Here is a 16,554-nt window from a genome sequence, read left to right as displayed (position 1 = left end):
AGTGTTCAGTTGACATGAGCTTATTAGAAGTTTAAACGCCATTTTTCCTTTCTGCTGCCTTTTGCACACGGCACACACTTTATTAATTGTTTAGAGTTTAGCAGAGTGTTTTGCTTCACACGAGAATAATATGTTTTTCTACATTAGTAGCCTTGCTTGGTAAGCTTAGTCTGAACAGTGAGTGCCGAGGCCTTCAAGGTTATTTCAACACTGGTTGTTGTTCGGACTGATCAGCGCACGTTCTAGACATAACACATGTGCAGCGCTGGCCACCTCTGATATTGGCGCATTTAATAATGCACTACGTCGTCATGATCAGACACACTTGGAGAACATTTGTATGCTGAGAGCTTGTGCAGAATTTGATGTGATCCACTTCTGCTAAATACCAGAGGTATGGGGCCGCCTATGTAATCCCAAAGAGACTTTCTTTAGTTATAAAATAACCTACTAGCAATGGAGGGTGAAATATAGGTATATATTTAACCTGTTTCCATTTAGCATTATAACATGCTTTCTCCCTTTGTATTTTATGGAATAGTAACTATGCTGAAAATCTTGTTTCTAATAATATGTCTGCTTGTATTAGGTATGGTGCTGCGCATGAGAACTTGCTCGTGTCTCTTTTTTACTCCCTGTTTTGGACTGGTATGAGAGTATAACGAAAGAGTGTTCTTGTTTTCCACATTGCCTTAGGAAACCTAAGTCGCATGTTCTGGGTTGTCTAAGCATTGGTATTTTTGTTATAGGACGAAGAGCCAATGTGACACTGATGTTAGTCTGGTAGGGGATTTTGGGTACTAAGATGAGTTGTTTGCACACCCTAATTCACTGAGGTCCTGAGTCTCTGTGCACAGTTCTGTGTAGGAGCAGGATCCCTGCAACACCTGGTCCTGTCAGAATAATATCCTTTTCCCTTTTCCTTACAGTTTTTGCTCTGGGCTGGGTATGGTGGAATAGTGTCTGAATATGGAATTGATCATGGACAAATATACGATTGCCAGACACAGTCTACTGTTTAAGAGTATATGAGTGCCTCCTCCTCCATTTTTCAGTACTCTTAGAAAATGAAATACTTCACGATTTCAGGTGAGAGTTTTTGGTACATTTATTTTGTTGTCAGGTATTTAGACATACTGTACTTAGCATTTATGGACTGTTCATTGCTTTTGATTCTGTTAACAGGACTAAGATCTGGCTAAAGTTGCTGGATATGGGTGTTGAGGACACCCTTGTAAACTTCCCGTGTATTCTGCACGAGAATTTAGCTGCCAAGGTGCATTACGGTACAGGCTGTGATACCTCTGATAGTTTTCCTTTGGCCCGGGGTTGCAATAGGGATGCATTTTGGCACCTTCTTTGTTCATCTTATATGACAACAATTTATGTCCTCACCTGGGAGCTTCTACTGATGCCGTCCCCAAAATTGCTAACCTATCTGTCCCTGCATTACTCTACACCGATGATGCCATCTTGATGGCTTAGACCCCGAGAACCTTGCACAGCCTAGTGGAATTTTTTGTCTTGTTTATGGGAAGTCTGGAACTAGCAACAAACTTTCGCAAATCCTATATTATGGTGTGTGACTCAGGGAAGAGAAGTATGGCCACGTTGACAGTCAGGAATAGGTACTTCAGTTGTGTGATCATTTTCTGTTATCTTGGGCTTACTTTTAACTCTGTGGTGCTTTCCAGCCACAGATTAACATCTCACATATTAAATTGAGCACACAGGATGGTGCCATTCTGAATCTTCTACAGAGCATTCTTAAGGACTCAGTTTCGCTATTTCCTAAAATAATCAGCAATGTGCCCAGTGGCCTTTTATGGCACCGGGGTTATCAAAACCCATTGAAAAAATGCGTATTTGCAGGAGCCTTTTCAATCTCCTGCCTTCAAGTTATTATTTTATCTTCCACTTAGATCTGAACCTACCCTATGTTTCTGAAAGGATAAGGTTAGCCCCACTCTTGTTATGTGTAAGTGTCTGTCCCAACACTAAGGCTCATTTTACTAGAGAGGTAATCCAAGACTATCTCAAACTTAAAAGAGCCCTCTCTATCCCTTAGTTGAACTACGTATACAGAACTTTTAGAAAATTAGGTTTGCCTGATTTATTTGCACACCGCTCACTTTAGTCAAATCAGATACATTTTATAGGTATTATTTTATCTGGTTTCGTACACCAGAAATTGCGAAGTGTAATGAAGCATCACTGTACCTGCAGCTTTTAGCTAGCCATGATGTTTGTTTCAGTGTTTGTTCCTTTCTTAAACAAGCATTATATAGTAGGAAAACAATGGAGAGTTGTAAGCAGGATATGGTGATGTAGTGCAATTCTTCGTTGCTGAGTAAAGATTTATTTGGGCGTGTGGTGTATTTTTCTTGCTTTTTTACTTATGGTTATTGAAATGAAGGCATTTTAAGGAGGGATATATTTTTAATGGTAGGCGTTTTATTATGTTTTAATCTCTTACCATTTTGAAACTAGAGTCATTGTGTTGTAGTTGTACTTGCTTCATCTTTTATGGTTTGTTATAAACTGAATAAAGATTGCTGATTCTTAAATATTCGACTATTTCCTGTATATTCAACTTGTTATGCAATCTGAGCAGTGAGTGGTATAATGAATCCGTGAATGTTTAAACAAAGGGAACATGTTAGTTAAGCCTCTGAAGGTGCCAGAGCCCTACTTAGAATAGATGAAACCAAAGAAGCCTCTCCAGATTCGAGTGTTTCTTCCTTCCCCAACCGTTTTTCTCCTTTTGAAAATCATCTGAGCTCAGTCTGAGGTGAATGTCTATGTGATCAGGGTATTGTTGGAGTCACGTTGTACCTGCAGAGGTCCTAGTTTTCAGGTGAGTGGACCTTGACACCCTCATGACAAGTCCTAACCTTGGCAGAACATCGGTAAAAGTGAGTATGTTTAGTTTATTTTACACTCTGCTCTCACTCCACTATACACACTAATAACGTAACATAACAGAACTGAGGCTCCCTGATTTCCGTTTTTCTGATTTTTACAGATAAATACACACAAAAAACCATTTATTTTCTTGTCTGTATTGATTTTTAAATGTGGATAAAAACTGAAATTGCCATGCCATTTCTACGTAGAGGGTGTCAGTTTCTAGATGCTGGACGTTTTGTTCACCACGCCTATACATTACACAGCTCCCTCCTTTAGTTGTAATCCTCCATCACTTAACCACTTTCCACAAGCAGGGTAGCCTTGCCCTCTCCCAGGGCGATGCGTTTGATCAATGATGGCCTTGTGACGCACCACGGCCTTGCTTCCTAAGCTTTCACTCACCGATCTTTTGAAATACTTAATGTTGCTCTTCGCCCTCTCCTCTTTTCTCTATTTGATCCTCTCTTCCTCTCCTTTTTTTCTGTCTTCTGATAATCTTGCTTGCTGTATTGTTTTTTTTCGATTTGTATTCTCAATAAACAGATTTGAAACAAAAAACTCAAATTGGGTGCTTTTTGAGTGATTCTAAATGCACTTTGCCATGACTGCCAGGCCAATAACTGTGTGGATTGATAGGTAAGGGGTTAAAAAAGATAGCAATGTTAGTACACAGGCAAGTGGGAGCTATTTTTAGATGATAGTTCGATAAAGTCACATGGAGTGCAGTATATGTAAAAGTCAATAATGCCTTAGGGATCTATTTATCATCTCTTTTAGAGCTAAGGGGTGGGTAAGCGAGAGGGGTAGGAAGGGAGAGGAGGATTCGCACACATGCCAACAAACAGAATAACATATTCTGCACACTATGTTGTATTTGCGCTGGACAGGGAGTCCGCGGAAGCGCTGCGTTTTAAAGCCCCCTGAAAATGAAAATGTGTGAGTCATTGATCCGGGAGTGAGAGCGAAGAGCTGATGCCGGCTGAATACCTCAAAAGGGCCGTACTGAGTAAGAGCCGCAAGCCATCAAGAAATTAATAAATGCTGTGCCTGAGGGGGTCGTCATTGGAACCCGGTCTATTCTGACTTTTTTTTTTTAAAACAAGATCCGCTGCAACGACCCGAATCTAAAACCTCACCGGAAGCCTGTCCACTGCACCAAGAAAGCTCGCGAGCAGGAGGCGGGTCAAACAAGCATCAGCTGCGCGCGGCAGCAAAAGTGAAAGTGATCGCGATCAAGGGGGGAAACGGGAGCTGTGTGCGTGCACTTGATGTGCACAGCTGCCATCGGGTGCTCTCACTTTCGCCGCACAAGCGCGAGCTGTTGCTGAGCTCTTTAAGAAAGTGAGAGCACCCGACGGCAGCCGCAAAGTAGCATTTCCCAGAGCACCTACTGAATGCTCGGCCAGACCAACGCACGCGCTGGATCAGGCCGAGACCTAAAAAGGGAGATAGAAACGATCCATGGTGCTATCGTCCAATCTCCCTGTTAGATTCCCTCCTGAAAGTAGTAGGGAGGGTAATTTTAAATAAATTACAATTATGGGCTGAAGAGACAGGAGTGTTATCTAATCTGCAATATGGGTTCCGAGCGGGGCTTGGTACGATAGAGCAAGGACTTAATTGAACCCTGATCATAAGTAAATATACATTAGCAAAGGAGGGAAAACTTTTTTTGTCATTCGTTGACCTTAGTTCAGCGTTTGACTGCGTAAAACATGAAAAGTTGTGGCGTGTCCTTAAAGGTATGGAAGTTGATCCACCTCTGCTTTTAGTTATGAAGAATTCTATAGGAAGGCAGGGGCAAGGATTCGTTTTGGGAGGCAGGGGGAGTGCTCAGCTAAGTTTCGTATAAGAAAGGGAGTGAGGCAATGCTGTATACTTGCCCCTTTTCTCTATTCTTTATATATGAATAGTCTTGGCCAATATTTGATTGAAAACCGGCAGGATTATCCGATCATTAAAAATACTCCCGTCCCGATCTTACTTTATGCGGACGACGCAGTTATAATGGCGCAAACACAATTAAGGTTAAAAAGAACTTTCACTAACTTTGTTAATTTTATGCAAGATAGGGGTCTAGACGTGAATATCAGTAAGACATACACAATGAATTGTGGAAAAAAATGAGTAACAAATGTGACATTTTTATTAATAATAATAATAAAATTGAAAGCACTGATAAATTCTCCTCTCTGGGGATTAACTTTGATCGGACTGGGTCTTGGACTGCCGCTATTCAGGCAAGAAAATTAATGTTTTCAAGAGCAATAGGTGCAAGGATTAATTTTTCTAGGAAACTAGGTTGCAGACCTGTCCCTGAGTTACTAGCTATCTACAAATCCAAATGTCTATCAACAGCTATCTACGGGGCAGGTATTTGGGGATTTGCGGATGTTCAACATATACAATGCTGTGAAAATGCTTTTACTTGGCTCCTAGCTCCTCTGCTACTTTTAATTGCCACTCCGACCTTGGTTTGCCTTTTATTTCCGATATCATTAGAATTAACCCTCTTTTGCACAAGGGCACAAGGTGTGGGCTTCAATTGAGACTGGTTTTAATCATGATGTCATTATGGATTGTTTAAAACTGGATAGGGCTGCTAATATACCTTGGCTTAGTTATATTAAAAATATGGCGAATGTTTATATTTCAGCCCTAAGGCCTCTATTTTTGTTAATGGGAAATCCTCTGAATATTTTCCTCTTTTCAGAGGAGTTCGTCAGGGTTGCCCTTTATCTCATCTTTTATTTATTAGTGCTTTAGAGCCTTTTATAACGAAAATTAGATTAGATGACAGAATTACTGGTTTTAACATTGACACTGCCCAGGTTAAAATGTCTGTTTACGCTGATGACATCCTTCTATATTGTTCGAACCCCTATACTTCTCTTCCGGCGTTTCTTTCACAAGTTGATACCTTTAATAAATTATCGGGATATCGACTTAATTAGGATAAATGTGAAGTTCCCCCTTTAAATGTTCTTTGTTTGAAACAGGATTTTATCTCTACTGGGTTCTCTTGGTAAACCTCTAAAATTAAATATTTAGGTTTATGGTTTCCCCCCACTATTCCAGAAACCTTAAAAGAAAACTTTGATAATCTTTCTAAAACTCTATCTACATCTATTGACCGATGGCATCCATTTTTCCTCTCTCTGTGGGGTCGCCTAGATTCTATTAAAATGATGCTCTCCCCACTTATTCTCTATCTTCTGTCTATGATTCCAGTCCACATCCCTAATTTTTACTTCAAAAAACTTGATTCTATATTAAACAAATTCCTTTGGAAAGATAAATCTCCTCTAATAGCTCTTAGTGCTCTCAAAGCTGACAAAATCTATAGTGGTCTCAAATTTCCTGATTTTAAATCATATCATTATGCTTTTTCTCTGCGACAGTCCTCTCGATGGCTCTCTCCGGATCATTGTGTTCATCCTCCTCTCTCATTGAATATTGAAAAACACTTAATAGCCCCTTTCCATTTTAATGAAGCTCTTGTTTTTACTAATAATATCTCTTCTTTCCGTCCCCTCGTGATCTAACATACACGTAAAATATTGATTCCCCTTCTTCCACCCTCTTATCCTTCTTCTATCTCATTAGAACAACAACCTATCCGGCACAATCACTTATTACGCATCAAGCGCCGTACTATTTATTGGAAAACTTGGAGACTCAAGGGTTTACTATGGATTTCACAATTGGTATTTAATAGTACTCCTTTATTCTTCTCAGATCTTCAATTAAAATTCTCTTTACCTTCCTGTATATCTCAGTATGACTCACTCCTCCCTCCTCCTTCACAATATCTTCTTTTCTTACCACTTCACCCTAACATACCTACCAGATGTTCTAATCTCTTTCCTTTATTATCGATTAATTCATCGGCTGCTTCTCTATATAGCAATTTGTTTTTCTTCTCCTATTACTAGCGCTCCCAGACCAGGCTGGATTAATTCCTGAACGCTCTACATCCCTTAACTTGCGTACCATTTTCGCCTTGCTGCATGTCCTGAATCCAGATCTACAAGCCGTGGCGGTCCTATTAGACGCCGCCAAGGCATTTGATTCTATTGAATGGCGATACATGTTGCACATTCTGCGACGCATGGGTTTCCCCCCAATTTTTTTGCGCTGGATTCAGGTACTGTACACAGGACCATCCGCGAGGGTTCGAGTGGGAGGGGACACATCTGATCCCTTTGATGTTGGACGGGGCACGCGCCAGAGATGTCCACTATCCTCACTCCTTTTCGCCATTGTGCTAGAACCTCTGGCATGCAAAATTCGGCAGGTACATAGAGCGGCTGCTCTCAACTTTCACAATCGACCGGTAGGGATCTCAATGTACGCGGACAATATGGTCCTATATATCCGCGAACCGCAACAATACTTGGCCCCTGTTCTCCGTGAATATGTGAAATTCGGCCTGTTCTCTGGCCTTAATATAAACTGGGACAAATCTGTCATCATACCTCTGACAGCAGCAACCGCACCCCCCCACAGTCGAGTACCCACTGGTTTGGTCTGCGGACCCTGTGACGTATTTAGGCGTTTGGATTCATAGGGATCCTGCAACGGTCGTTGCCGATAACTATGGTTCGGCGTATACAGTGCTGGTCGCACAGATAGACCAATGGCTCCGTCTGCCGCTTTCACTATCGGACCGGATTTCCATTATAAAGATGGTAGTCCTACCCAAGTTTTTATACTTGTTTTGCAATGTACCGGTTCCATTGACTAAACACTTTTTTCAAACTCTTCAAACGCAATAGTTGCGCCTTGTCTGGGGTACTAAGCAACCGAGAATAAGCTGGCGTACGCTGTCGCTACCGTACGACAGAGGTGGGTTTAATGCACCAGACCTTTATCTATACTATCTCTGCTGTCAAGCCCATTATGCCTACTATTTGTATAGACCACACGACTACATTCCACATGTGGCAGTGGAAGCAGGGGACGCCCACCCTATCCCACTGCGGGGCTTCCTTACGCACATACATAGACGTACACCCAGGACAGAGATTAATACGCTTGATGTTACGGCGGCGGTCTGGCAGGCGATTGGCCGACGTACGCACAAACTCCCCTTATATGCGCTGGCATTGCCCCTAGAGGGACATGCCGCATTGTCCATAGCACAAGATCGGGGTTCTATTTTGGCACTACGTGAGGCGGGTATTGAGCATATGAGTGATTTGTTCCCAGAGGGCACATACCTTACAGGGGATGATTTATCTTACATACACAACCATACACTACTATTTCAGTTTACCTGCTATCGATTGCGCCGAGCGATCAAGGAACACTACCGCTGCTTCCCGGATGAACCACGAACATTGTCGGCTTTACAACTGCTACTCACGACCCCAACGAGAAAGAAGCTAGTTACCAAATTGTACAGAGCCATACAGAAAGACACCCCGCACAACGCTGCAGCTAGTTTGGCACGCTGGAATACTAAGGCAGATCCCCCCATAACAGAGGAGGAATGGATGAAAATATGCTTGATAACGAGGTGCCTAACACCCAACAGTAAGCTCCGTATTATTCACCTCAAATTTCTCCACCAGACGTATCATACACCACACAGGCTATGGAGAATTGGCCTCAGGGCGACTGATGAGTGTAAACGCTGTGGGATGGGGGAGGCTGACTTCATACATATGGCGTGGCAATGCCAGCAGGTTTTTTAATACTGGGAGAAAGTTCTAGCTCTTATTACCAATATGACAGGAGTAGCGTTACACAATACCCCGACGCTGTGTCTGCTAGGTCACGGTCCTCAGCCTCAAGGTATGGTGGGGAAGTTTATACAGTTGTCCCTGCTCCTGGCGAAAAGGCGTACTCTGTTCACGTGGGATGGTCGGATGCACCCAAAAGTGGACAGCTGGTTAAAGGACATGGTGTATTGTAGGGATCAGCTGGAAACTTATGCAGAAGAGCTGCCACTCTCGTCACGTCCCAAGGATGTCTGGGCCCCTCTGCGGGAGTACTTATTGACCTGTACTGATACAGACTCTGAATGAGCCACGTAACTGAGAACACTGTTATCAGGACTCCTTGTTATGCTCGGACATTAACATCATACTCTGGAATGCTGGGGGTGGGGGGGTTGATGCACTTGAAAGAAGTTCATTCCATTCTGTATTATGTATGGTGCTCATATCCTTATACTGATCAGCATGACCTTTGGCTTTGTTATGTTGGTGGAATTTACTGAGCGTTACTTTGCTGACACTTGCCTTACGGATATGCATGTAATGTATAAATATTGTATGCTCAATAAAAAAGTTGACAAATAAAATTTAAAAAAATAAAAATAAAAAAAATTGTTCTTCTCCTCTGACAGGGTTAAAGTGAAGTCTGAATTGGCCTGGGAAACAGATCTTTCAGAATGTTGGTCTACCCCCTTTTGGGACAAATTATGGTTAAAAATTCATAAAACGTCAAGAGCAGCTAATACTTCTCAGACTCTTTACTTTATTCACAAACGCCTCCTTTTCACCCCAGCCAGATTGGCCTCATTCTCCAGAGACTTTTCCTTAGCCTGCTGGTCATGTAAAGGTCCCTCAGCCGATCTAAGACATATGCTTTTTGATTGCCCCTCTCTTTCTCGTTTTTGGCAATTAGTTTGGTCCCAAATTAATAACATTTTCAACACCCAAATCCCTTTTTTCAACATCTTTTTAGGCTCCTTATCACCTTCCTGGCCGCCTCCAACCCCTAACCCATCATTAATTGACTTATTACTAGCAATAGCCCTCCATTTAATAACTTCAAATAGGAAACAAGCTGATAACGTTTCTTTCAGAGCTTGGTGGAATGCGTTTTTTTCTATCACAGATTAGACACGAACAATGTCACTCCTTTATCTTTTCCATTAAGAGAGATCTTTTATGGCTTCTTCTTTCCTCCTACCTAACGGATATAGCTTTATCTTCAGCCACCTTTGTTACTACCCAGTCCGGAAACCTCCATAAATCCTTTGTTGTCTTTTTATTTTCATTTCCGGATATGCTGTTTGTTATTACTCCTTTTACCTTTTCAATGTTTTGCAATTTTAGAGTTTATGCCCCATAGTTTACTCATTAATGTTTCTTGTTGATGTAATAGATTTACAATTCAGGTATTTTTCTTATTCATACTGTTTATTAAGATATACCCCCTTTCCCTCTCCCTTCCACCCTTTTATCAATAATAGATTGTATTTTTGTTTTATAATGTATACGATTATTCTCCTTATGTATGCTACAATCTCATTTTCAATAAACTTTAAACAAAAAATATGGCGAATGAAATTGGCCATTCTGAATTCTTTGAAACTCCAGAGATCATGGTAACAATCCTTAGTAAAACCTTAAAAACAGATTGTTTGACCTATCTAGAGAATAAGCAATGGCTCAAAGAGAGAGTTAAAAAAAACTGTCATGGATAACCACTTGATGACAATATGCCCAGGTATACAACCCTATTTAGAACAGATACAGGGAAGTTTTGTTTTTATGCTTTTAACCCGCTTTCGCTTTGAGACTTTCCATAGATTGATTACCTTTCCAGAAGTTAATGACTGGTCGAGAAACCTACTCCCATGTCCGTGTGATGACATTTCAACCCAAACCACGATGCATACTATTTTATTTTGTAAATTTTATACTTCTCCTAGGAAAAGGTTTTTAATACCACTTTTGAAGAGTATGGACTTAAGACAATGCAGAATAGCTTACCTGAAGTTACAATCTTTAGAAAATCAATGGATTATAATGGCTATTTCCTCATGTTCAAAGACTGTTATTAGATACAGGAATACAATGTAAAGATTTAAAGCTATGTAACTCTTGTTTGCCTGATATATATTTATTTAATTTACTGTGCAATAAAAGTGAAATGTTTCTTTTAATTGTGCTTTTACGATTTTTATTGTATAAAAAAAAAAATCGAATAAAGCTGAATTTGAATTTGTTTTTCAGTGTGACCAGGTACGATGCACCCAAAAAGGAGGGCACAGTGTGTGAAGAGGACACTGAAAAATATAGCATGCCACACGGCAGGTAGCAATGAACTCTGAATACCTGAGGATGCTATTAGTGAACTCTGGAGTCATGAAGAGACATTGTAGGATGCTGTTCAGGTAGCACGTTGAGCCTTCGTTTTGCAAACCCCGGTATCCTGTACAAAAATGGAAAAATGTTACATTTTATGTTTTCCATTATAAGGAGACATTGAGCACTAAAAGCTGTGCCAGCCCTTTCCCAGGCACAAGGTATAAGAAGTACAAGCATGACTAGATTACAAACACACTACAAGGGTACAGTTCTGAAAACAGGTAGGTTGCGCCTCAATCATAATCCTACACAGAAGTTGAATAAATGTTCACATTTGCGAGTTTTTCTTCTCTAGCTCATTAAAAAAGCAGCGTTGTTTAGCCTGGCATGAATGCACTGTACCTAGCACCATCATTGGAATTATTGGTACCTAGTCATAAAGGCACCTTGGAGTATGTCAAGTAGTATTCCTGCAGGACTCTTTAAAGTATGCTTTAATTTGTTTATTGACATTTCAAATTAGGAATAAGAAAAACATCTAACCCCTGCAGACAGTGTTAATCAGCAACCAATATCTATTAAATAAAACACAGGAACAATCAAGTCTTAAACATCAGCTGTTTCTAAAAACCACGGCTAACCCCTACGCAGAGCAATGATATAATGGCAGTGACAAGCTCACTGGGGCCTCATCCTCATGGGGCAGGTCGATTCTCACATCTGTGTCATACGGGGGATCATGATGATGTGTGGTGGCCGCTGTCACCTCAGTCACTATCTCAGGGTGCTGTAGAAGATAAATACAAAACTGGGTCCATATGTCACTGGGCCTTGATCTGGCCAGCATCAGAATCCAATACATATTCAGCTGTTCACTACAAAAGACATCCCTTAACCGGAGGGGGGCTGCCTTTCCATCGGTGAATCACCACTCTCTTTTTCGGCTTGCAGCACGGTCAATGCATTGAGGTTCCGAACCGTAGTTGGAGAAAGGCAGCATCTAAATCTCTACATCTAATGCAATTCGAATTATCAGACAGTTTCAACCTGAGGAGCGCTGCAGGAGTGTGGTCAATTCTGTGCAAGAATTTGATGTGAATTAATATCAGTCTGTAATTAGGGGAGGGAGTTTAGGTCTGTGCACAACAGAAATGTCACTGCTCAACGGTCAAGGGAGTTTGCAAGTAGACACTCCTTTTCACTAGAACTGGGCAGAGTTCTGCTACGTGGAACTCCGTGAAGTGCCGAAAAAACTGCTCCGCGCTCTAAGGATTTCTGCAAGCTGCGGAGTGCTATAAGTCATGCAGCTCATGCTGATTTTTAGCGCCAGTAGTTTGTCCCGCACTGTAAAATCAGCACGAACCGCAAGAGGGCGCTGCTTCTTTATGCCACTTGAGTATATGTTATGCTTGAGCATCAGCTTCCTCAACGCGAGCAGCGGGCTTCTCAACACGAGTGGTAGTGACCTGCCGCAACCGCCCACGTTGACAAATCTCGACGGAACTCTGCGCTCTACGTCGGGAGGGCAAAACTCCACAAATGGAGCGGAATTTTACAACCAGGCCTGCTTTACACCCTGGGCCTATGAGCGCATATGGGTGCCTACGTCTGCATAGCGGAGTATAACTGGGACATCAATTTTTTTGGGGGGGAGGATGAGGAGTCAATTAGTGTTATCAATGCCGTGAGTGCAGGAGGCAGGGAGGGAAATGTAGAAGTAGTAGCTTTGGGTGTTCCATGAAGTCTGTAGTACAGAAAAGTATCCAACAGTGTGTGGGCTCCATTAATAGGGGTTAATGGGTTACAGCGATCTACTGGATAAAGGTCGCCAAGAATCTGCAGCAGTTAGCGCTGAAAACACCTACCTACCATGGTCTTGTACATAAGGGTTGTCCTGGTGTCCCAATCTGTTCCAGACCAAAAATGTATATCTCACAGTATTCAGCACATTCACAGGTCGAATGATGGAAATGCACAGAATCGTATTATGAGGAGTTGGGCTGGCAATATCTATCTCGATCAAGATGAGCAGTTGGAAAGGCATAGCGTGGTACAAGAAATTTGCAAAGTGAGCCTGCGCATGCAAGTAATAGCTCTAATTATGGAGGAGAGAGTCCTTCCTGCTCTACGGGATCTTTAAAGTATTCTGACATGCCTTGGTGAATTGGCCCAATACATCTAAATAGGAATTAAATGTCAATATTCATTGAATATTAAAATACACTTGGTACAAAAAGTTAGTAATGTACCTTCTTTACTAAGACGGAGCTGCATCAACAATAGTGAACACTAAAGACTTTCAACTGAAGCGAGTTTGATAAAAATTACTGCATTTCCCACAGTGGATCTGGAGAAAGTGTGTGCTGATATGCCAGGCAGCGTGCTCCCTCCCCCTTTTGTGACTGGCTCTTTGTTAAGTAGAGGGGCCGATGTGCTCTGGGATGCACCTGCGCTCTGGGAGTGGTACAGAAAAGTAGCAAAACTGGGAGCAGCATTGCCAGTACCCCCCTGTCAGATGGCTCCTGTATTAGATAGAGGGATAGAGGAGACGGAACGCGATGTCATTCCTTCATACATCTCTCCCCTCCTGTATTTACAGTCCCCTTTTTCCACCTGGCCGCTTTATTGTCAGCAAGAAGCGGAGAATGGGGAAACAGCAGGCGGCCCTATTAAGACGGAGCTGAGGGCAGACGCCAGGGACGATGACATGCTTCAAGAAGGCGGGGCGGAGGGGGCGTTGGGTTAGTACATGGGTACTCACAAACTTTCTCTCGGGGGCCAAATTTACAGTGTGGTTTGTGTCCAAGGGCCGCACCAGTGGGGGCGGAGCCAGTGGGGGAGGGGGCGGGGGCGGGGCTAGACTAACCAAAAAAAACTGACCATGAGGTTGATCACTGGTCCCTGCAGCGGACACCTTCGTCCACTGAGCCACCAGACAACTCTCTCTCTCGCTCTCTTTCTCTCTCTCTCTCCCTCCCTCTCCCTCCCTCTCTCACTCTCCCTTACTCTGTCCCCCTCCCTCTGTCTCCCTTTCCCTATCTCACTCCCTCACTCTGTCTCCCTTTCCCTCTCTCACTCCCTCACTCTGTCTCCCTTTCCCTCTCTCACTCCCTCACTCTGTCTCCCTTTTCCTCTCTCACTCCCTTTCCCTCCCTCCCTTTCCCTCCCTCACTCCCTCACTGTCACTCTCTTTCCCTCCCTCACCCTCCCTTTCCCTTCCTCCCTTTCCCTTTCCCTTTCCCTCCTTCCCTCTCACTCCCTCACCCGGTCTCCCTTTCCCTCCCTCACTTTGTCTCAACTTCAGGGATTCCGCACTCCTTGATTTGTTCCATAATTTGCCTGCAGTAAGAAGAATTCACATTTATTACCAGTGTATTAGTATTAGGCAGAAACTATTCTTGAATCAAAGCTAATAGGATCTTGAATGCAGTAGACTCAAGTGCAAGGGACTCTGCAGTAAAGCACATGGCACCCTCCTAAACTTCACATAGTTAAATATGAGTAAAGATAAGCATTTTAAAATTCGTAATGCTGCCATGATAACTTTATCGCCTACTTTCAGCTCTAATTTACCAATCCTGCAGGCTATACCAGTTATAGTTCATTCTTGTTCCAAACCTTTAACTTTGGTTGAGGGTAGCCAGTAAAGCCACTCCCTTTCCCTCCCTCACCCTCCCTTTCCCTTTTCCTCCTTCCCTCTCTCACTCGGTCTCCCTTTCCCTCCCTTTGTCTCACTTTCTTTCCCTCTCCCTCCCTTTCCCTCTGTCATCTCACCCTGCCTCTGTGTCAGCCCGGGCTGAGACAGCTTTGGAGCACACACACACAGACAGCCGCACCGAGCGCATTAACAGGTCTTTAAAAGACCATTAACATGTTAATGAGGCTCTGTTGTTCACCTCTTAGCGCCCCTGCTCCACTCTAACTACGGCAGGAATCGCCCGGCCGGCCCCCACAGAGCAGCAGTCTCCGAGTCGCGCTTCTGCAATTTGTGTTGGCAGACACTATTTAAAAAAAATAATAATAATTAAAACGCTGGTACAATATGTGCAAGGTCCGCGGGCCGCCAGGGAAGGCTTGCCGGGCCGCTGTTGGCCCGCGGGCCGTACTATGAGTACCCGTGGGTTAGTAGATAGCGGATTCAACTGTGCACGGGACGGAATCGCAAAAGGAAGGATTCTGCGGAAAAGACCAAACGAAAGAAGAGGACCCAACAACCTTTGAGGAAAGAGAACCGAAGTCCAAGGAGAATCGCAGTCTGTCGGCAAGCAGAATGCCCGCACCCAGAGGAGGAAGAAAAGCCGAAGCAGAGAGAGAACAGATTGTAACTGTGGAATCACCACGCCACTGCCCTGGAGGGAAGTGGCTCTTCCAGGTGCGTGGACGCCTACGGGCATTTGAAAAGGGGCTTAGACACAGAGGGACGAGAGGGAAGGAAGAGTGGTAAAAGGGATGCAGAAAAGTAAAACATTTGTGAGAAAGAAATAAATAAAAAAAGGGAACAGATTTCCTCTATTTTGTCTTTGGTTGCTCCAACCTCCATCCCTTCTCTACACATTTTACATAACTATCATTTATCCCTCACACTTTCCCCCCTGAGTAAATTGTAAAAAGAAAACACTTACCTGAGCCTTTTCCTTTGTGTTCGAGGGGCAACCGCGAATGGGGCTCAACAGAGGAGACCGAAGAGTAAGACCCTACAAGAAGAGGAACACACGAAAGAGATGAAAAATTATTGTGATTTCCTGTATTGCCAATAATAAAGCACATTCAAAATCAAATACTGAGCACAGTGACCCTTTTCCTTGACCACACTACTTCAACACAATGGTACACCCCCAAAACTAAACTTGCTACTCTCTACTGAAGAAGGACATATATGTCCTGAAATACATGTCTAGAGATCAACAGCACTGGCTGCGACAACAATAGCGAAAAATAAACACTTTCAACTACACTATGCAGTGCATTTATCATCTGGGTGAATTGTGTGTTTGTAAGCCAGGCAGTCTGGTCCCTCCATGTTTTATGATTCTTTCAAAACCTTTCCAACACAAAGTTTATGAATGCAGCCTCCATATCCAGAACAGTTGTAGCTGACTGTTAAAAATTGGATTTCTGGCTAGCTGAGACTTGCGTCAAAGTGGGGCACAAACCACCACTCTAGTCAGGATAAGGGAGTTACACTCCTAAAATAACCCCTGCTCATCCCCTTGGTAGCTTGGCACGAGCAGTCAGGCTTATCTTAGAGGCAATGTGTAAAGCATTTGCACATAACCAACAGTAATACAGTGTACGCACTACAAAAGGATACCACACCAGTTTAGAAAAATAGCCAATATTTGTATATATACTTTAAGGCAAGACCAATTACAATAAAAATCCACAATACTATACTTAAAAATCTGCAGTTATCAAAATAAGTTTCAAACACAGTTCCTTGATGCCGATAGCTCTGTCCGGGGCTATCACGGCGTCGTGAACAACAAATCCAACAATTCTGACTAGTCGCGGGGTCGCGGGCCAGCTACGGTACCGGGAAGACCCGCAAACAGTACCTGTGAGAAATGCAGGGCGTTGAGATCCTTGAAGTCACTCG

General features: G+C 42.9%; 1 protein-coding gene across 2 annotated transcripts in view; it reads right to left on the bottom strand.

The window, feature by feature from the left end:
- The window catches only part of LOC144791492 (ubiquitin carboxyl-terminal hydrolase 47-like), a 340,820-nt gene that overhangs the window by 232,432 nt on the left and 91,834 nt on the right, over positions 1-16,554 (bottom strand). For both annotated transcript variants that reach the window (XM_078666187.1, XM_078666188.1), the window contains exons 2-3: positions 15,581-15,652; positions 10,986-11,082 (exon numbers count right to left, since the gene is read on the bottom strand). In XM_078666187.1, the coding sequence (XP_078522313.1) occupies positions 10,986-11,082; positions 15,581-15,652 (169 nt within the window). The remainder of the gene's footprint in view (positions 1-10,985; positions 11,083-15,580; positions 15,653-16,554) is intronic.

The sequence above is a fragment of the Lissotriton helveticus genome, chromosome 11 (genome assembly GCF_964261635.1).
Source record: "Lissotriton helveticus chromosome 11, aLisHel1.1, whole genome shotgun sequence".
Classification (NCBI taxonomy): domain Eukaryota; kingdom Metazoa; phylum Chordata; class Amphibia; order Caudata; family Salamandridae; genus Lissotriton; species Lissotriton helveticus.
This window is presented reverse-complemented; position numbering and strand designations above follow the sequence as displayed.